This window comes from Eutrigla gurnardus (assembly GCF_963514095.1).
Source record: "Eutrigla gurnardus genome assembly, chromosome: 1".
In the NCBI taxonomy this organism is placed as follows: domain Eukaryota; kingdom Metazoa; phylum Chordata; class Actinopteri; order Perciformes; family Triglidae; genus Eutrigla; species Eutrigla gurnardus.
Window position 1 is genome coordinate 32,902,665 of NC_139915.1, and position 21,201 is coordinate 32,923,865.

Sequence of the window (21,201 nt, forward strand, 5' to 3'; positions counted from 1 at the left end):
ATTAATTGAGAATGAGAGATAATGTTGCAGCTGGAGGAGGAGCTGAACTTCTGCCGACGATGACCCGACGGTTGTGACTAAGGAGCGTTTTCTACATGGTGACATCGTTGCCGCGGCGTCATGCGTCCACGCCGCTCTCACACCGTCGCCCTGTTGTTTTCCAGGAGACGCACGGAGCAACACAACCGGCAACAATACACTCCGTTGTTGCCGCTCTTCCCTCGCTTGTTCTTTTCCAGCAGAATCTATTTGCAGCCTGAAATTTAAATCTCATATTAGGGGAGCGGAACAAAGGAGGCGTTCATCTCGTGTTTCTCACTGAACACTTTAAACGTTGGCCGACTCCTTTCCTCGTTTTATTCACTATTAGCTTAGCTTAGCATAAAGACTGGAAGTCCAAGCAACTTTATCAGATTTTACATGAAATAAAACCATATAAATCTTTATTGTTCTAGAAGAAAAGGAGGTTTTAACCCTTTTGGCCGTGACGTCTAACAGATAGAATCCCTGTTTGGTTTTATTGGGGTTACAACTAACAATTATGTTGGGTTTAACCGGCCAATTATTTCCTCAATTCACCGACTGGTCAATAAAACGTCCAAACCAGTTTCTCAGAGTCCGAAACCCAAAGACTTTAAAAAAAATCTAATAAAAGTCAGATGAGTAGATCGATAACACTCGCAGTTCTGTGGTTAAATTAGCATAGCTTAGCATAAAGACTGGAAGCAGGGGGAACCGTTAGCATTCCACCGTCCAAAGTAAAACATATATATCATGTGTTTAATGTTTAAACAAACACAAGGAACAGGGAGTGACTAACTTCATCATCATCATCATCATCATGCCAGCCCCTCCCTCCACTGTGACACAAAACCAGTATGTAGCACCCGATCCCTCACTGGCTTCCCGCCAGTTAAACATAACTATGACACGCTACGTTCCTGCGACACTCTGTGACTCACAGCAACAACTTGTTTTAAAGGAGGATTTATTTATTAAATTAAAAATATCAATCGAAACAAAGAAAAGCTGCACATTTTTCTATTTGTTTCTCATAAAATGAAGTTAATATTTGCAGATTAACGGCTGCAGCGTGACAGGAAGTGTTATAAATGTATAACATCCTCACTCCTACGATACCACGGCAACCACGGCCTCACTCTGACTCCCAAACAGCTTTCAGATACAAATATCTGTCTCACAAAGAAGAAACTCGACCCACGGCTTTACGTTTCCTCAACAATACAGAAACCGGCAGACGCCCTTTTCTCTCACCGCGAGGCGTTCAGGCTCCGCCCCCTGCAGAGAGGGCGTTATGGAGTTTATTAAATTAAAGCATGTGATCAAAGGATTTCAGCCGCTTCGATGGTGTTTGAGTTTAGAGTTTTATGATGGAGGATGACATCATCGGAACTATTTTTAGATCTCTGGGGAAAATGTAGTTACATTTACATTATAGATATATTATTATATATTTGTATGATTTCATTTCATTTATTTTTTATCAACAATACACCAGTATGTGATCGCCTTAACAATTAAAGTAAGAATTATAGCCAACATGTTTTTTTTTCAAAATAAAAGAAAAAAGTGATGTTCTTTGTGTTCCCTATTATATTGTAATGGAGTATTTCTACTTTCTGATCCGAGTACTTTATCTCATAACATCAGAGAAGTATTTCTATTTAAAGTATTTGTTTTAAACTCACGATAGCGTCTACTTCTATTTAAAATTAATTTATGATTCGTCTGCCGGCTGCTGGAACCAGTTCTGCCTCCCAGACGTCGTCTCTATTCCCACTCGACTAAACGAAGCAAGCTGTGGGGGTTTCCATGACGACGATGCAGTGGGAGGGGGGGGGGGGGGGGGGGGGACGCTTCCACAACGTGAAGCATGTAAACAGAAACCTCTTGCTTCGTTTCTACTGCTGGAATCCAAAACTTCCCCCAACACAGTCTGTTTACCGTCACAGAGGACTCAGAAAAACACAAATATTCAGATTTTAAGAAGCATGAATCTGTAAAATGGAGATTTTTCTTTGAAAAGGACCCAAAAAAAAGTTGTGTTTCCACGCAAATATTATGTTAATTTGTTGATTTCAAGTAGCCAAAACACCCCTGAATGCTACACGGCACTTCTCTAATCCATCTTCAACCATTTAACTTCCAAAAACTATATCCAATCAGATAAAAGACAACAGTGGAGCTCAAACACTAAATCCTACGTTTACGTTTTCTGTTTCACTTTTTCTCCCGAAGGAAACAACCTTCAACTCCTCCATGTTGTTTGTTTTGTGTGCAGGAGAAATGTGAGCAGCTCGAACCCGATTAAACCCGTAATTACCCCTCAGGGCAATTCCTCTAAACAGGGTAAACAGGTTACACACACACACACACACACACACACACACACACACACACACACACACACTTCTGATGATATGTCATTTTCACTTTGTTTTCTTATGCGTTTCTCTACGTTTTGAATAACGGGCGTGGCGTCGGGGGGAACGGACCAGATCTCTGAAAGCAGGTGAACCGGTTCCTGGAGAACGTTTCCTCTGAAGACTCCCCATGCTTTCCTGCTGCCGATGCATGGAAAGGTAATCACGCTGCAGCCGAGTCGACCTGATTTACGGCCTCGCGAGTCGGGGAAGCGATCCGGGGGACGGGGGGGGTATCGGGCTCAAAACCGACCCACATTCCCAGACCGGTCCTCACAAACCCTCCACAGTCCCAGTCCACGACCCTGCAGGAGACGAGCTGGATGTTTGGGGCCGGCCAACGTGGGTCAGTCAGGTTCCCGACTGGTCCAGTTATTGATTCCACAATGATCGATTAAAGGTTTGAAATAATTTGTGCCAACGAGTTCTCCAACATGAGGGATTCCTATTGATCCCCTTCAGCTTCCACAACGTTGTCACTAGTCCTGCTGCAGTCCACAAAAAAACAACAAATACGGCTTAAATAACTGTCATTCAAGATATTCTCCCGATCAATTAAAAAAAATATGCTTAAAACTCTTAAAATGGCACTGAAACATCCGGAAATCACGTGAAAAATTCATATTTTTAGAATTGTTTGTGAAAAACAATAAAATAAGCCACCAGCTGCTAAACGACATGACTGAACATCATCACGCCGGCTAGTCCGCCAACACGGCCGACTCGTCGCGTTCATACTCACGCTTTTTTGTGTTACTTTGGGTGATTACGTTCAGGCTCTAAAATCATAAAAGTGGAGTTCATTTGTGAGGATTATCTTCAAAACATGCAAGAATCCGAAAATCCAAAAGGATGAATCCTATTGGCTGTTTGTCGAGGGAACCGATGCGACGCTAACTTCCTGGTCGGGCTACAGAAATACATCGTACATGGAGAACGCAAAACAGCGAAACAATGCAACATTTCTGAGCTTTTACACCGCCAATTAAGGCATCGACCAATCACATCGTTCAATACGTACACTATAGTTTACAGCAACATAGAGGCTTGACGAAGGCAGATTGACTCCTTCGGTTCTCACCTTTCACAATAAAAGCTCTGGACATGAACACGCTGCAACTGTTCAGATTAATGATCTCAGACTGATTCCAGTATGTGAGTGAGTTTTGACATTTATGTTATTTGATAACGTGCTGCCTTATATTATCTTCTTAAGCTTCAAAGTGTGATTTGGGGGATTTCTCACCAACATATCTGACAATAACAATAATTCATATATATGTGACTCATTGCTTTACTTCAGTTTAGTCTATGTACCTTTCATTTGATTGTTTAAAAACATGTGTTTTAACAACAATTCTGCATCCCAGAGTTATTTTAGCGACCTTTAGACAGTTTGACTGACGTCCTCTGATGGTTTCAATTCAGTTTCCAAAAACGAGAACCAGAACTGATACACAGAATTATGTTTATATTTAGTCAGACTTTATTTCCCCCCCCTTTGAACATCTGTAATTAAAATAAAAAGGAAAGATCACTGGTTGAACTGGTGACAACCAGGTAGATACAACTGGGAAATAAATAAATAATAGGACTGTTTGATTGGATCAGGTTACAAGAGGTGATATCAGTCAAGCAGCTGTGTGTGTGTGTGTGTGTGTGTGTGTGTGTGTGTGTGTGTGTGTGTGTGTGTGTGTGTGCTATCAGTTCTGTTTGCACCAGATTTCATGCAGAAAAGCGCAGATTTTATTAATTTATCATTTATTTTTAATGTAAATAAGTTACTTAAGTTTTCAGGACAAACTTCGAGTTGGTCACGTGACCTTTTCAATGATCATGTATGTCCCTTGACGTCACAGATAAAACTTAAACTTTGTGTTTGATAAGTGAAGCTCCTCGTTGAGATGCAATAAATCAGCCACACGGCGCCACATCACCACTTCACTTATCACCACAAAACAACACATCTGCAACATGTGGCACACACCGCCGATCGATCCGACAAGCTGATCGATCGATTAAGGCGACAGATTCACGCGCGCACAGCCACGCGCGCCTCGTGTTCACACAAACAAGTAAAGGAGGAAAAGAAAAGGTGAGTTAAGAGACGCAGCTTCCGTTTGGAGAGAGGCAGAGATTGTGGGTTTTTTTTTACTCACGTTGGTGTTTTTGCGTTGAACTGCGGAGAGAAGTCTCGGGTCCTGGTCCTGGTCCGGGTCCTGTGCGCGCTGAGAGGCGGACTACTGAGATGAGGACTAGAGGAGGACTGCTGCTCGGACTGACTGACCTCGGACTCGACACAACAAAGCGGCAGCAGCAAGTGTGTGGAGCGAAGCGGCGGCGGCGGCAGCGTCTCCTCTGGACGCCCCCGTGCGGCGGATATGGGAACTGCACCGTCAGATGACCTTCTTTAACCCCTAAATCCCCGCAGCAGTTTCACGGAACAAGAGGATTAAAACACTGAGCAGGCTGCTGCTACAAGGGTGTTAATATACAGAAGAAATACCAGGACATGTGTTGGACTTAATCCACACAAAACTACCATTTTATGTGTATGTAAATATATATATATATGCACAAATAGATATGTATTTATTAATAAACGTGTTATATAAATGAGGACCATTTAATAACGTTTTGTATATTTATATATACAAAACATATTACAAACTAAACATGTTATACTGTATACACTGCATATCTGAACTATCTAGTACTCCCCTGTAGTTCAAATGGAATTCTCTTTTTACTGCACTACTGACAGCTTTAGTTACTAAAGATTAAACACAAAACAACGTTTTTTTTAAATGTTTTATATAAAACAACCCAGTTTATTCTAGAACAGCTGGAAAAAAAATACAAATTGAATTTGGCCATATTTTGAATGTAACTCCATGTAAAACCAGTCGATAGGTCCAGGTTTGCTACTTTCACCTTAATGTTATTGAATTCAGTCAGTTTTTCCAAAACAATCCAAGCTTTATTAAAAAAAATTCCTTACATTAAAATGGTTCTTCCAAGGCCACACTGCCAAGAATATACATAAAATGTCAGATGGGGACATAAATAAATAAAAATGAAAAAGGTCAGCAAGTTTAACAGCAAATCTTCATATTTGAAGAAATACAGCCCAACACATTGGTAACGTTTCAGTCCTGCTTCAGCAGCACCATTCAGTCTGAAGAGGAGGAGGGTGATGATGAAGTCAGGGTCAGTCCGACGAGTACAATGCTCCTCCACAACAGTCGGCCCAGTGCGAGGGAACAGCAGCCGATAAATGGTGTTATTCTGAGTCAGCGTACAGTTGTGATCGCAGACAGCCAACCGTCTTTGTACGACGCTGCTGCACGCCTCGCACTTCAGATCGTTTTATATAACCGACGAGTGTCACTCTGGAGCAACACTGACCTCAGACTCGATTCTCTCACTGGGGATGACGTCGTGTCACAGAGGCCTCATTTATGTCTTCTAATCCACAAAGAGGTCACATGTCAGTGGAGTACTCAGATCCTTGAGCTTTGCTTAAAGAGGGGGAGCCGAGCCATGATGACCAAGTCAGATCAAGTTAAAGTCTTGCATTTAAAACTGTAACAAGACGTCAAGGATAGCGTTTCAGATCCCAAAAGTTATGCTGAACGGCCATGGGGAAGAAAAAAAAACCAAAACAAAAACAAGCCTGGAAAACATCGTCCAAGCATCACCAGTATAAAACCCAAACGTACCAGCATGATTTAACCTCGTTGATTAAAACCCGAGTCCCAAAATCTCATGAACAAACCATAAAACTAGGATGAAAAGTTATTAAAAAGATTTTATTAAAAAACTAGTGAAGCTTCTCCACTGATTAAGATCAAGCTAAAATAAAGTGCAAGTGTAGTGTCCACGGAGAAAAAAGGTCAGAAGGTCGCCTCAGGGATTGTAGAGCGAAGCAGCGGCGGTCTTGATGATGGGCGACTTGAGCTGAGGAATGAGGCTGATCTTCATCAGCTTGCTGCTCGAGTATTTGTTCTTGACGGTCTGTGGGGGAAACATTTAAGGTTTAGTTAACACTTTAACTTTCAGTACATCCATTAGGACAGTCACAACATGGCACTTTTAAACTTTGACCTTCTCGCCCTTACACCTGCTGGACAGATTCAGTCGTCAGAATAGCAGGAAAGGAAGGCCGACTTGCACCCTGGTATTTTTGGGTATTGGAACACAACTCTTGAGTGTGCTTAGTCACAAACTCACCTGGAACTTAGTCTTCCCGTCGTTGACCATCATTACATTTTTGGCAACGTGCTGCATGATTGGCTTCAGGTGGACCGCGTCGTAGGTGGAGTAGTGCTGCTGCGTCGGAGACTGACGAGAGGGAAGAATTAAAACGCAGCAAAGGGAAGGACGCCGCATTGAAGTCAGGAGTTTCTTTTAACTCACCCAGGGCAGCCCTTCAAGCAGCAGCTGGGCGAGACAGAGCGACGCGGCGGCAACCTCGGAGGGCCGATAGTGCACCATGTCGTAGTCGAGGAGGGTCAGCTCCATCAGGTACTTGGCCAGCGTGTGGCGCTCTACATCAGACTGGAAAAAAAAAAGACTTTAAGTTGTATTTGATCAATACAAGTTAGGTTTTTTTTTTTTTGTTTTTTTTTTAAACTGGCCCAAATATTTAAAAACAAACTCTTAACTGCGAGTCACTGCGTCCTAAAACTTACACTTGCGACCTTGGAGGCCCGTCTGAGAAAGTGAAGGGGAAGAGGACGTCCAAGCTCAAACTTCAGAGTCCTCAAGACGAACTGCTCCATCTCCAGAATCTGAGCCTTGGTGAAGGCGTTGTCCGTGATGTAGGCAAAGTCTCCCACCTCCGGCGCGTACATCTCCTCGTATTTACAGGCCACCAGCATGGCGGTGACGCCGACGAGCTGCAGCTTCCTGCGAGAGACCGGCTGGGCCTGCAGGACGGAGGGGGAAGGTTATTACGCCGCTCACAAATACACAAAGTAGTAGCTTTATTTTATCGTGTTCGTACCTGGAGAAAACGATCCAGGACTGCTACTGTGAGGTACAGAGTCTCCTGAAGCAGCTGGAACCTGGAGTGGACCTGGACCAGCCAGTCCACCAGCAGAGCTCGCATGCGGCCTGTGATCTCATAACCCTGCATGTAGTCCGCTCGTACAGCCTGCTCGACCTGCGGAGACGGAAAGATTCAACATGAGGCGATGCAGCGGCGAGGGGAGAGAGTTTGGACAACTGAAGGTATAAATCACCTCGAGGTCGCGTAGATATTTGTAGATGTCTTTGACGTAGTCCGAGCAGAGCTGCGGCAGGTCGCCGTCCTCCTCGTCCACGTCCTGCACCGTGAGCAGCGTCTCCGAGAACGCCTGGCACAGTTGCTCCTCCTCCTTCATGGACACGTCGGCCGACTCCTCTGAAACCGGGGGGAGAGGGTCTGCAGGCACCGGGACCACCGGCGGCGCCGCCCGGACCGCAGCTTTATCCTTCTGAGCAAAGGACGGTTTGGCTGATGCTTTGGCAGGTCCAGTCCTCTGAGGGGGGGAAACAAGTCCAACGGGGTTTTATTCAGAAGGGCATTTTACTGGAGGGGCAACAACACTCAAAACACTTAAAGTTGTCAAGTCGGGAACTTAAACGAAAGAAATGTTCCTAAAACTAAAACGTGGTAGCAGTAAATGCAATTTTGATGATGACCGGGATTTAAACCTTTGAGTCCATCATTAACATTGTGGAATCAGTTAAACAACTAGTTTTGGCCCCAAACTGAAGCCTGAGGGAGAGGGGGGTCCACCAAAGAGGAGACAACCAGTCCATCTGCAGGGTTGTGGACTACAACAAGACAATCTACCACGAGACAGGGACCGTCTGATGGGAACGTGGGTCAGGTTGTTCAAGGCCTACTTTGTATAGACGCTGAACAAATGTGACATAGACCTGGTGTTCACATAGAGATGTACAGAGACACGTGGATGCAAAAGCACATGATTCATCTGCTAGAACTCCAAACAGCACTTCCGGGACGCGTTCAGGGTCACCGTGTTTGCAGGCTCGTCCACATACTTTAGGCCACAATGTAGAGTAGGTTGAGCCCAGGTGTGTTTTGAGGGCTATTATTTGATTCATTCGAGGTGGATTTAAGACAACACGAGGCTGTAACTGAACTCTCGTTCCTCCATGATTAAACTCACCTTTGTGTTGACTGCTGCCGAGTTGGTGATCTCTCCGAGAGCAGCTCTCCTCGGAGCCGCCGCGGTTTTACCCATCTTCACCGGGTTATCTGCAGGAGGCAGCAGCTAAAAAAAAAGAACATGATGAACATATAAACGTGGGAGAAGTTTCAGACAAGTTATCCAACGTAAAATATCGACATTAAGAAGACAAACGGCGAACAAACCGACAGAAATGTTTGCTAATGATGCTAGCTAGCGAAGCTGCTGCTGTTAGCTTCGCTAGCTAGCATCGTTAGCTCAAAGACAGACAGCGAGATAGTTTTTACTCACCATTGCAGCACGGAAATCCACAGTGGACATGGTTAACGGCAACAACGAGGGCAGACTCTGGGTTAGAGAAGCGAAGAGACGGGTAGTTGTTTCCTTTCAGCAGCAAGCCTCACCGAACAGATCTGTGAACTCAAACTTCCGCAGGTAAACAAGACGCAGCCAGGCAGCTTTCAAATAGCGCTCCGTCGAATCTGATTGGACAGAGCGTTGGTAGGGGCGCTCCTGATTGGCTGACAGGCCAATGAGGTCAAAGGTACAGCTCTGGTGATATTAACCTTTAAAAAGGCTTAAGGTCGCCTGTTCAACAGTATTTAAGTAGTTATCTTCATTTATAACAATACAACATGATGTATTTGTTTATGTTTAAGTTTTATGTGTTGGTATGGTCAAATATTATCGCAAATATTATATTATTAATATTATTATTATATTAATTAAATGTACTTAAAAAAAAAGAGAGTAAAGAGCCCAATAAAAAGAATCAGCTTCTTATAACTGAAGCTACCGGTTAAGATTCCCAACTAACTGAGTTTAAAGGATAAGTCTAGATATTCTATACTTTTCTTATTGTCAACAAATTTAATGGAAAGACACAAAAGCAACAAGCGTTGCGTATCGAAACCACATGATGTCCTCTGAGCCAAAGAGCCCCATTATTAACTATTTAAAGCCAAACACACTGTAATTCATCTTGACTTAATCCAACCTACACCAGCCTGCAGGCCCAATCACACACTAAAGCACCAAATGGGGATAAATCCACCACAGAAAAGTAGTCCCAAGCATCCTCCTGTTGGGTAAAAACTACTGTTTTCAGGAGGTAAATTAAACTATTTATTTGGGAGCAGTTTTATGGCTTCAGCAGGAACCTGATATCAAACATTTATACTTTTGCTCTTTTCATTAGATGTGTTGACGATAATAAAAACAGATTTGAACCATCCATAAAAAAGAAAAATTGAAAAAGTTAACATCAACGGTCGACTTTGAAACAGGCTCAGGGAAACGAGATTCACAAAGAAACTTTATATAGTTTTCAAGTATTCAAAACTGTTAAATAAGTACAAGATGTGTTCACATGATTTACATATCGGACAATATATGCACCGTCCATTCTGAATTCTCTTTACGCTTTTTCCCGCTACCCCAAGCAACACGCTAAAACGTCCGCAAACTATTCACATTTGTTTTGCCTTTTTTTTCTTTTCTCCTTTTGCCTTTTTTGAATCAATTTGAAAATCTCGACAGCTGTCTATTGGACAAAGACCACACAGACGTTACACCTGGAACAGTTTACAGTGTAGGATGGAGACGTCCGACGAAAAAAAGGTGGTGGGGGGGGGGGGTAAGGACAGACCGAGCCAGGTTTCTGAACAGTGATTAGCTGCTGGTGATATGAACAGTACATATTAACACAAGGAGAAGTGGGGTTAACATTCAATCTCAGTTGATCCCTTGATCTGTTGGACAGTTCATTTATAATCCACACAAAAAAACAAAAGTTAAAATAATATACAGAAGGACTGACGGCGGAAGTGTTTCAATATTTCAAGGGGGGGCAGATGGCTTAGCATTGTCATTCTTCGTTGATTAGTTACAATTTTGGTCTTAATGTGTCAAAAAAAAAGCTTTTTTTTAAGGCACCTAATGCTGTTGGGTAGTTTTCTTTCTACATTTTTCTTTGCAAATTAAAAAAAAAAGCACCTGTAAAACAAAAACAAAACAACTTTCAAAGACGCCACTGACAAAAAATGTGTGTCATTGCAGATTTTTGGGGCCTGTTGACGTTAATGCAGCCACCGTCGAGCAACAAGTTACACGAGATGGAAAGTCAAACAAGATGGCGAGGAAATAAAAGTAGCACCCTAGAGAAAAGAACACATGTTTCTACGCTAGTTAAGAACATTATAACGACGTGATTTTTTTCTCCTCCCCGAACTCTAGTGTCAATTGGGCATCTGTTTCAAAAAAACAGAAACTTTATTAGGTATGTAGAACGCCAGACTGGGCATCGAGAGAGAGGAACAGAGGTTCAGCTGAGGGGATGCGAGCCAGTCTTTCTGTACATTACTTTTCTTGATTACAGATTTTCTTTTAAATGCACATAGGTAGCCTTTATGTTTGGGTTTTGGATTGACCTTTTTAACTACTAATGTGTGCCATGTTACCATTATGCAGTAGCTCGGCCATTCGTTTTTGACTGCAACGCCGATTATAAAACCTTTTGTGTGCTTTTATTTGGTGGAACTCTGCAGCTGAGTTTATTTACAGCCCTCTGGAGTCGATTCGCTGGGGAGGGAGAAAAAAAAAAAAAAAACATTGTGCAACTCCATTACATCGTTCATGTCATGAATGTGTGACAAACGCGGTGTAGTTCCACATGCATATCGTTACTGTGACTCATTATGGTGCATGTTAAATACATGACGTATATAAATAAAAGCGTCCGCCTCAACAGCTCTTTCTAGGGTGAATAATATGATTCTTCTTTTTAACATTGCATGAATGGACGAGAGCGAGAGATGATTAACTTACACAGTAAATATAATAAATGAATTACTGAAATTCAAGTGGTTCTTTACCAGGAGAACTACTTGGATAATGAGAACATGGCACCTGGATCCAAATGAACTGACTGGTTGATATTGTAATGCCTCTGGACCAACCACACCACCGTACGCTCAGCATGGTTCGCCCACACAACGAAAAATTACAAACTAGGAGACAGAAATCAAAAGAATTCAATAAAAACCTGCCTATGAGACAGAGGGGATAGTCACCATACTGTACACTTTCTACAATATCCATTTCCATTATGAATATAACAAGTGCATTCACTTAAAGGAATAGTCGGACTTAAAATAAATCCCTGGTTTTTCACTTAAGGTCCGGTCGGATTATTCAGAAACCATAAGAGGACCAGTTGGCAATTTCCCCGCTGTTTACGTTTAGCATAGTATGCAGGCTGAATGCCGGAGAGGAAAAAGGACTGGGTGAGTAAACCTTTTCTTGAATAATGTAATCTGTTTTTCTTTAATAAGAATTCAATCGTGGACGTTAAGTGAATAACAAGAGATTTGGTTTTAGGTCAACAGCACCTTCATTCAGAATTTTTCAGCATTTTTTTGTTTTGTTTTTAAATTACTGTACTTCTTTTACATCAACACAACAGTTGATTAGCAGGTCATCTTTATTTACAGGGGGAAAGTTAGGAGTGATGAGCTCCACAGCTTATGCATTGAGCCTCAGAGACTGATCCTCTCTCCTCCTGGAGGAGATATCGATGTCTATGGAGTCTTTACCCACAATGAGTCGGAGGCGCTTTGCAGGAGGAAGTGGAATGAAATCGTCTTCGAACTCATTGTCAAAGTAGTCATCTTCATCATCGTCGTCGTCGTCGTCGTCATCGTCGTCCTCCTCCTCTTCCTCGTCCGACGACGGCTCCGCCAGGACCTTTTGGGTCCGATGTCCACCGTTCCTGGCCTCCAGACTCTGGCCCATGTCCCCATTATAGGACATCTGGTCCGCCTTTGTCTGGGGTATTCTGCGTGCGTCGTCCTCCCTCTTCAGCTGGATCTTCAGCTTCGTGGAGTTACTGTGGACCACGGGGGCAAAGCCGTTATTCAGTTTGGCTATGTACGAGCTGCCTTTGTCCTTGTCGTGGTCCTTGCTGAACTTGATGCTGATTTTGCTGGAAGAGGCCGAGTTGACCGTCGAGGCAGAAAGGTTGGAGGAGCCAATCGGGTCGTTGGCGTCATTGGTCTTGCTACTGCTGCTGTCCCTCCGCCGGCGGAGCGTCAGCTTGGGGATGCCCGTGTTGTTCTCCAGGATCAGCTGAGCGTCGTATCGCGTGATCTGACGCTTCTTCTTCCCCTTGTCCTGTGACCGGCAGCCGCTCTTACCCTTGTCCCTGCGGAGGGATTTGCTGCCGTTGGAAACCCCGTTGTAGTCCCTGTGCCGGTCGGCGAAGCTCAGCAGCACGTTACCACAGTCTGAGAAGTTTGCGGCGTGGCCCGTGGCCACCGGCATAAAAGGCTCGCCGTACGAGTCCTCGCATTTAATCGTCCGCTCCGTCCTGAGGCGCGACGGCCGTTTCCGCCGCGTGCACGAGCCTCTTCTGGCGTAGCCGGCGTCCAACGCCGGCTGCTCCAGTCCCGCTCCGTGGCGGAGGTACTCCTCCATGTCAGCCGGCTCCGTTTTAATGACCACTCCGCCAGGGACTGGGCTCAAGCCGTCCATAGCGCTGGGCTCCAGCTTAACGCCAGCTGCCGTTTCCTGGGCTTTTACAAGGGTCCTTGTGGACCTGCGAGTCCTGTACGTGGAACACTGGCTGCCCTCGCTGCCTTGCACGTGCGGTAGATTGCCATTCTCCTTGGCAGCGTGGCGAGTGAGGCAGCCCCTCTGGCCTAACGCCTGCTGCATCAGCTCCTGTCCATCCTTCTCCTTCTTCACGGCGACACCTTTACACAGTGACACCTTTGAGTCCCTGAGACCCAGCTGGCAAGTCTCCCCTTTGGCCAACGCCTTGGGCTCTGCAACCCTCCTGCGACTCCGCAACTGGACTTTACTTAGTGAAGGCTTGGATTGGGATTTTAGTCTCTTTGGTACCCTGTTATTGTTTACGCGACCTTGTTTTGAACATGAGGTAGTAAGGGCTCTTGACAAAGTCTGTCTGGATTGAGTCCTGTTTTTATACTTCAGGCCAGAAGATGATGTTCTTTTTCTGGCGGCTGGTGGGAAAAGATAAAATGTTGTACGTTACGCCTGATAATACTTTCAGAAACACACCTACACATGTTGGCTGGGTCATCAAATGTGTGTCTTTAGTGATATAACTGTACTGAGGAGGACAATAGCTGCACTTGACTGCAAAAATCCACTATGCAACAGCATTAAATATTTAGAGGGCTCTTACATTGATGTGTTTTTGGCATTTCCTGAGAGTCCACGTCAGTGTGGGAGCCTACAGAGTGACTATCTGAGCTCCGGTTTCCTTCCCCCAGCTTCTTCAGCCTGTTGAGACGCTTGTCCGTCTCCCGTAACCCGTACTTGCTGTTGATCACCGGCACTTCCACTGGCAGCCCAGCTTTGGATTTGAAAGCACCAGTGCCCCGTCTGCACAACAACAAAAATCAATGAATGGATAAAACATCCCAGGGAAGTGAAATCATTCAGCTTTACTTGTGAGTGAGTAATACTGTATTAAAGTTCATATGTTCCATACATAAACACCTTCGGTTTAGTGTATTTGTCATCACACCTACCTTTCACATGTGTAGCATTCACAAAATTCATTGTTTTCCCCAAAAAACCCGTCTCCGTAGTAACAGGAGATCTCCTCTCCTGGTTCGATGTCCCTCAAAACCTTCACGCATGCCGTGTCTCGTCCTGTCGATACAAACTGTACAAAACAAAAACGGTGTTAATGGACAGAACCTCCACACTGAGCATGCAATTATTTAGTAAGAGATAGTAAAGTGAGGTGGTATGATGTACTAACTCATCAGTGTATTACCTAAAGAAGATGGTGGTTTGGAGAAACAGACCAACATAGAAGTGAAATAACCGTTTTTTGTCAATGACATGTGGTGGCTTTGAAGAGAGCATAGATCCCAGCCTCAGCTCCCGTCTTACAGGGCCGTCTGACAGCGAGGTGAAGTGGGGAAATGTTCTAAAAATACCCTCCACTTCAACTGATAAAAACTGCCCCCGTCCACCGCGGCCCACTGCTTTTCTCCATCTGCTGTAGTAATACACCGACTATGGATAAGTATTTCATAAAACCCCACTTCAAACAGCCAAACTATCCCTTTAAGGGACCCTTTAAAGAACCTACCTTGCAGTTTGGTCGACAATCTGGAAAAAAAGAAGAAAGAAATGAAATTAGTATCCTTACCAAGAATACTGGATTGGAGATCAAGTATGTATATTTCATTGCGTTGCTAGAGCACTAATGACAGCCGATCATTAGTGTGGCTGAACTGGGTGGGGTGGGGGGGTAAAATAAGTATAAATTGTATGTATTTTGGACCAACCGGCCCACCAGAATCTGCCGTACACCACATCAGACTACATTACTTAAAAAACAATTCTCCTTGCATCAGGATAACAAGGGCCATAAAAAAGTTTCTCTGTACCTTTAAAGGGACAGCGTGTACAATTTTAAGTAATTTATTAGCTAAAATCCATATCTTCATTCATAAATAGGTCCTCATAAGTGTATAATTACCTCTGCCAATAATCTGATTTATCCTCGTGAGTGAAGAATTTCTTATTTGTATTTACATTGGATGGAAAAAGCAAACCGTTTATTTTATTTTATTTGACACTATTTGACTGAGCCAGCATTATGTGGGCGTTACAATTACATGTCTTATCATCAATATTAATAGAATGAATCATCATGGCATGGCACACACTACCTCCTTGCAAGTCCCTGTTAATTATGAAGCTTCTCCTACTATTTCAACTACAATCTCCTCCCCAATCATGCTCACGCTGTCCCTCCTCCTCCTAGGTTCTCCATCCTCCTGATCCTGCTCACGCTGTCCCTCCTCCTGATCCTTGGCACGCTGTCCCTCCTCCTGATCCTGCTCATGCTGTCCCTCCTCTGCTTCCCTGTCAACACGCCTCTGCCCGGCGGCCGCCATGGCCGTCCAACCCTCTCCTTCATCTTCCACCTGTTGCTGCACGACGTTGGGGTTACTCTACAAGTAGAAGCTACTGCATTCGCTACCGTGATTGATGAACGCAGCCGGGCCCAGCCAGAGCTGTGCGCAGTTCTTGCGGGTCGAGTACATGACGCTGAAGTCATTCTCCCCGTGCCGGAGAAGCATATTTTCCTCGCTCTCTGAAAGCTCAGCAATGCATCCCACCAGGAACTCGATCTTGTCATTTCTTTTCCTGTAAAAAACAAGCAGAAAATCAACACAAAGTATTAAAAGAAGTTTGTTTCACACTGCAAAGTAGGCTGCATTGCCTTGTGTCAAAGTGCTTTCTGGTATACAGTCACACAGCTGCCTTTATGTTTGCAGGTCTGTAACGGTTTGTGTATTCATGCCGACCCTTCACCGTACAGGGGTCACGGTCAGGTGCATGCAGACCGCTACTCGGTACGCAGAGTTATGTACATAATGTGAAACCAAAGTTCACAAGTTTAAGCCATACACTTTCAGCAATGTGCTGAGGTTGGCACGACGTACTGACGGTCGTGAGTCAGTGTCGGGCCAGTGCAACTGAAACAGAGAGGGAAGACCCCCATCTACAGATTCTCAGTCAGCTACAAAAGCATCAGAGAGAGAGAGAGCTGTGTATAAGATGAGGATGGAAACAGACTAAATCACATCCGACGGCATCACCCAGATGTAACGATCACCTAGTCTGAGAAAAACAACCCATTAAATGTTTGAGATGTTCCTTTTTTTTTTTTTTACAATGAATAGACTTGAATTTACCAAAGTTGCCAGTTGGCAAAATGCGGCCTCAATCCCCAGCAAGAGGATTGTGTCCTTCTATGACACTTGCACTACTGTCTGTTCAAAGTAAAAGAACACAAGGATCCTTATGCATTTGTTGTTTTCTTTCCCCAAAGTTGCACCAGACCGTGACTAATGTTATATAATATTCATGCATTAAAACACTGGTGGACACAACAGACATTCACATAGCCAAAGTTTAAATACATTAGCTGGTAGGGGCTAATGGATATAGCATGTTTACTAGCAGTGCCGTTACGATGTCCTCACCATTCCTTTGTTGCCACAATTTTCGCTCCATTCTGCTCTGACGAATAGCGATTACAAGGGAGAATCTCAAACCCGCTGTCCGTGGCAAACATCCGCAGATACACAAACACCTGTGCAAGACATGAAGTTAGTCATCTGATTGTTTGTAATGCTGCGTAAAAAACAACAACAGATCTTTGATTATTTATTTTTTTTACATGTTGCTTGAAGAGCTTTTCTTGAGCTTTCGTCTTGTGGAGAAAAAGATTTCGGGCCCAGTCTCCGGTTGTCAAAGCTCTGAACGCTTTCTCCAAGTTGTCGTGTTTCTTGAAGCGCTCGATGACCTCCTTCAGCTCCTCTTGTCTTCCCTTAATTGGTCGAAATCTGCGAGGACACATTAAAGGTGTAAAACAAAGGGAATGCAAATGTGAAAATATGAAAAATACAACTTGATGAAAAGGAGAAGACATCTGTCGACACCGATTAGAGTGCTTTTATATGATTGCAAAGAGAGCATCAGTTCAACTGTGATAAATCTGCAGACCTGGTGTTCATTTTGTGGGTTTGAAAACCCAGGTAGGGATCCAGGATTAGGCTCGTGGTCAAGTCATCATTCTCACACAACTCCTTGGCAGTCATTCCGGAGGAGGGCACATAGCGTCTCTCTGCCTCTAGACTGGCTGCAACAAACCCTGCAAACACCAAACACAGACTGGCATTAGTGGGTGTGACTGGGGAAGAATCTAAACCTTTATTAACATAGACGCGTTTTAACCCACTGCGGCTACATCTTCGGTTTCGGTTTTTGTTGTGGCGCAGGGACGCCCGCTGTGAGTGCTGAGAGCGAGTCTGGCTCACAGGTTGTTCGCTGGTCAACTTGTTTCCGTGTCGTCTGCCATTTAATACCATGTTCTTGGATTCGCCCAGCCACTTCATGCCCACAAGCCCCCTGATCCAGTTGCATTTAGTCTCCGAGATGAGGAAACACTCTCGAGTGGGGAAGACTGGGGTCTAGAGTTTGAAACCTGGAGGCAGAGCAGAGACAAACATCGCTAGAGGCCAGGAAATCTAAGTAGTTTACACAAACCCAAGAAATTAAAAATAAAATGGGATGGAAACGGCCCGGTGGATGTATTGCCATCTGCATCTAACAAGATGTATTCACAACGTGTCAAGAGGACAAGAAATTAAACTTTTCCTCAATGAAAAGAATGCTTTCATTATTCGCTCTGTTCAAACTTGCTAAATTGCATCTTGGTTGTGATGCTAATTTGAGCAGCTTTACATTTAGATGAGATTGTCCCAAAATGTCTTGAGGACACACAGGGATGCAACAACTCAGGCAGTCGCAGATTAACAGACCAGTTTGCAGAACTGTCCAAACAACACGTCGCAGTTCATAAAGTCTCCGCATCTGTCAGAACGTGCACAACTCCCGGACTATTATTACTTAACATTGCATATTCTCTACACTTTATACTGGGGAACTTCTGCAAACTCCCTGGTCAATAGTCTGTACATTATGCACAGAACTGCACCACTCTTCATTTCATGTTAAAAGCAGATACATTGTACATATTTTACTCATATTTTAAGTCACTATATTTCTTTTCTTGACTGTATTTGCTTTGCCTTTTCTCGTACTATGCTTATGCACCAAAATACCAGGGCAAATTCCTTATATGTGTAAACCTACTTGGCAATAAACCCGATTCTGAGCTCTGCCAACTCGGCCAAAGTGACGAGGTCTACCCGAGGTGATGTCAGTGAGAGTGATCGCCCAGTAAAACCATTAAACTCTTCTACTGGCAGCTGCTGAAGTGCAGTGTGTCTAGCATAAGTCAAGTCATCCAGCAGTGGCTTGTATGGTTTTCACTGTGGCACGTTTATGCACTGCACGAATGAAATGAACTACATTCACTCAAGTACAATTTTGAGGTACTAGTAATTTACTTGTGTTTCCATTTTCTGCCACTTTACACTTCCGCTCCACTATATCTCAGGAGGTAAACATTGTACTTGCTTACTCCACTACGTTTATTTGAAAGCTTCAGTTACTTTGTAACTCATTCAAAATATGAATCAACTAATAAATGATGATTCATTATCATAGATGAAGCCACCAGGTAGTATAATGTAAATACAGTTAGCTTCCTCTTTACCAGCTGCAACATGAAAGTAATGTGCATATTAATGCATAATCAATCATTATAATTCAGTGGTGTAATATAAAGGATTCTGATATGGGCCATTCTGCAGAATGAGCATCTTTCAGCCTTCATCCACCACTGTTTTTTTTTTAAACAGTGTTGAGGGAAACGCGTGTGACGTTATCCTGCAGCGCCGCGCAGTGGTAACCCCAGGTAATGCACTGGCTTACTGTCAAGTGCAACAGTAACGTCTTTGCTGCCGTCACACATACACACATAAAGTATCGCTTTGTTAATTTGGGGGGACCGTATAATCACGATCACGTTTGTAATCACGTCATACCTGTCGTGCGAATAATGTGCTTTTACAAAAATGCGCAATTTTTTGCGTCGCGATAAGAAGCACCATCTCATTTATAATCGATGCATTCAAAAAAAATAAAAAAAGAAGCAGCAGCTTCGCATTTTTAGCTCAGACGCTAACGTTAGCAACAATACAACGACAAAACAAGAAAGCCACGGGGATGAGAAAAGCCAGTGGAAACCCGGAAGGCCACACACACACGCGACAGCTGAGGCCGAGATTTGTATCGGGAGTTATCAATATAGCATCGCATTGTTTGCTAACAGTCGTCCCTCCGCCCATATGCACAGTGTTAGCATGGAGCTAGCCACCAGAACGGCGACGCCGGGGCCGTCGTGGTTAGCTTTGCAGCAAACGCCGGCAATATGTCAAGGCGACTTAAACGTTGCCCACAAACCTTTTTAAAAAAAAACATCACCAGTTAAAATGCACTTCAACACAAACACCGGAACAAACAAAACACACAGTACGTTGGATTGGTGGTATTTAACGACACAATACATTCACTCCGCATCTCAAGCGGACATCGAGACGGTTCACGAAGCATGCTAACACCCAACAAAACAAAATAAACACACACAACGTCCGCCTATCCGCTTTGTATCAAGAGTAACGTGGCGAACATTTGGTGAATTTACGTTAACGCACTTCACAGTTCGGCCAGCATCAAACTTAACTTCAGTGGGCTTACTTTAGCTTCCGACGACTAGCAGTCAACAACACAGTCGACAATAACACAACGCCGTCGCCGTTTTTCCTTCACGATATAACGTGCATCGTATATTTGAAGGCAATAGCTTATAGTTAGCTGCACACATACCACCCCCCCTAATTGTACGTTACCTGCAAACCACCGGACCACCGCGGGCTAGCAGCGTTAGCTTGGGTTGTTTGATGTGGAAGCCATTTGGCTAGTTAGCCCCAACAGGCTAAATCTAAAATTTTTTGTGAGCGAATTAAAAAAGTTGTTTTGTGTGCCGATACCCCTCGTAGACACGATCCACGGCAGTCACCAAAGCAAGCCGGACACCCAGAGACTCACTGAAGGCAGTATTTAATCACGATAGCTGGCAGTTAAATAGCTGAAAGCTATTTTTCACGCGTTGGAAGCGTTTAAATGTCTGGAGTCGAGCTAACGGAAGCAAGAACAAACACACAATACTCACAACGGCGATTTTTTTTTTGTCGAAACAATCGCGAAATAAAAAAAACTCCTCCAAACCAATCCAAATTTTGGCACGACACCATAAACGAAAAAATATATCACAGGAAACACATTTTTTTTTTTTTAAAGAAACTAACATTAAAATTCAAGATGGCGGAGAGAGGGCGAGAGAAAGGCGCAGCACAGCCATCCCCACAAGAAAATAGATCCGGCGAATAACGCAGCCGTTTGTCGTCCGTAGGGAACCGAAATGAGAAACAGTACTCGACGATGTGGTTGGAAACTTAAAAAAAAGTAAAATCAATCGTCGACTTTTCGTAGCGGTTTTTTTTCCTGTTGAACTAAACACGTAAAAAATGGTGGCGTTTAGTTTGTGCCAGTACTTGTCGGATGTACACAAAAAGTAGTGCTGCATAAACAAACCTCTTTGCGCTCCCTAAAGAATCCAACGGTGGTGGTGGGCAGCAGCAGACAACGGTGAGGTTCTGCCTGCCCCGTTCCATGCAGAACCTCAGCGGTACGAGCGAACTTAGAACCACGGACCGTGTGACTTTTACTGCCCTATTATTTAGACGTCCTCCTCCCTACACTCTTCCCGTGCTGCTGTGTAAATAGGCAGTTCCCCGGTTCTTCCTCTACAGAACCAGGCGATGTTCCAGCCGGATGGACATTGTTAATTGTTCCACATCACTGATTTATTCTTTGACATTAACTTAATGAGTTTAATTGTGAGATGGTTTTGTTGTTGTTGTTGGGTTAAAAAAAAGTGAATACCAACAACATATTCGTTTAAAAACGCCACTTGTGAACATGTATTATTATTATTATTATTATTATTATTATTATTATTATTATTCATC

At 43.8% G+C, this 21,201-nt stretch overlaps 3 protein-coding genes across 7 annotated transcripts in view; all 3 read right to left on the minus strand.

The window, feature by feature from the left end:
• Positions 1-21,201, minus strand: part of LOC311015704 (CD82 antigen-like) — an 85,328-nt gene that overhangs the window by 14,564 nt on the left and 49,563 nt on the right. Inside the window, exon 1 of one of the 2 annotated variants that reach the window (XM_084013112.1) lies at positions 4,604-4,756. The exons of the other annotated variant lie outside the window; for it this stretch is intronic. The gene's annotated coding sequence lies outside the window, so the exon portion shown is untranslated. Of the gene's footprint in view, positions 1-4,603; positions 4,757-21,201 lie in introns of those variants that run through there. 2 annotated transcript variants of the gene reach the window in all.
• On the minus strand, positions 6,238-9,162 carry ccnb2 (cyclin B2). Its single transcript, XM_084006281.1, has 8 exons — positions 8,939-9,162; positions 8,627-8,731; positions 7,691-7,969; positions 7,453-7,611; positions 7,139-7,375; positions 6,864-7,004; positions 6,678-6,788; positions 6,238-6,461 (listed from the first exon to the last, which is right to left on the minus strand). The coding sequence occupies exons 1-8, from the start codon at positions 8,966-8,968 to the stop codon at positions 6,354-6,356; spliced, it is 1,170 nt and encodes a 389-aa protein (XP_083862407.1). The 5' UTR covers positions 8,969-9,162; the 3' UTR covers positions 6,238-6,353.
• On the minus strand, positions 9,950-20,933 carry kmt5b (lysine methyltransferase 5B). 4 transcript variants are annotated; one of them, XM_084012986.1, is made up of 10 exons: positions 20,765-20,933; positions 17,442-17,687; positions 17,207-17,354; positions 16,881-17,046; positions 16,684-16,793; positions 15,675-15,841; positions 14,775-14,794; positions 14,203-14,339; positions 13,854-14,053; positions 9,950-13,668 (listed from the first exon to the last, which is right to left on the minus strand). In XM_084012986.1, exons 2-10 carry the CDS (start codon positions 17,596-17,598, stop codon positions 12,170-12,172), a joined length of 2,604 nt encoding a protein of 867 aa, XP_083869112.1. In that variant the 5' UTR covers positions 17,599-17,687; positions 20,765-20,933; the 3' UTR covers positions 9,950-12,169. The 4 variants fall into 4 exon arrangements, with proteins under 4 accessions (XP_083869112.1, XP_083869114.1, XP_083869113.1 ...); XM_084012988.1 differs by lacking the exon at positions 17,442-17,687; XM_084012987.1 differs by lacking the exons at positions 17,442-17,687; positions 20,765-20,933 and adding an exon at positions 20,343-20,433.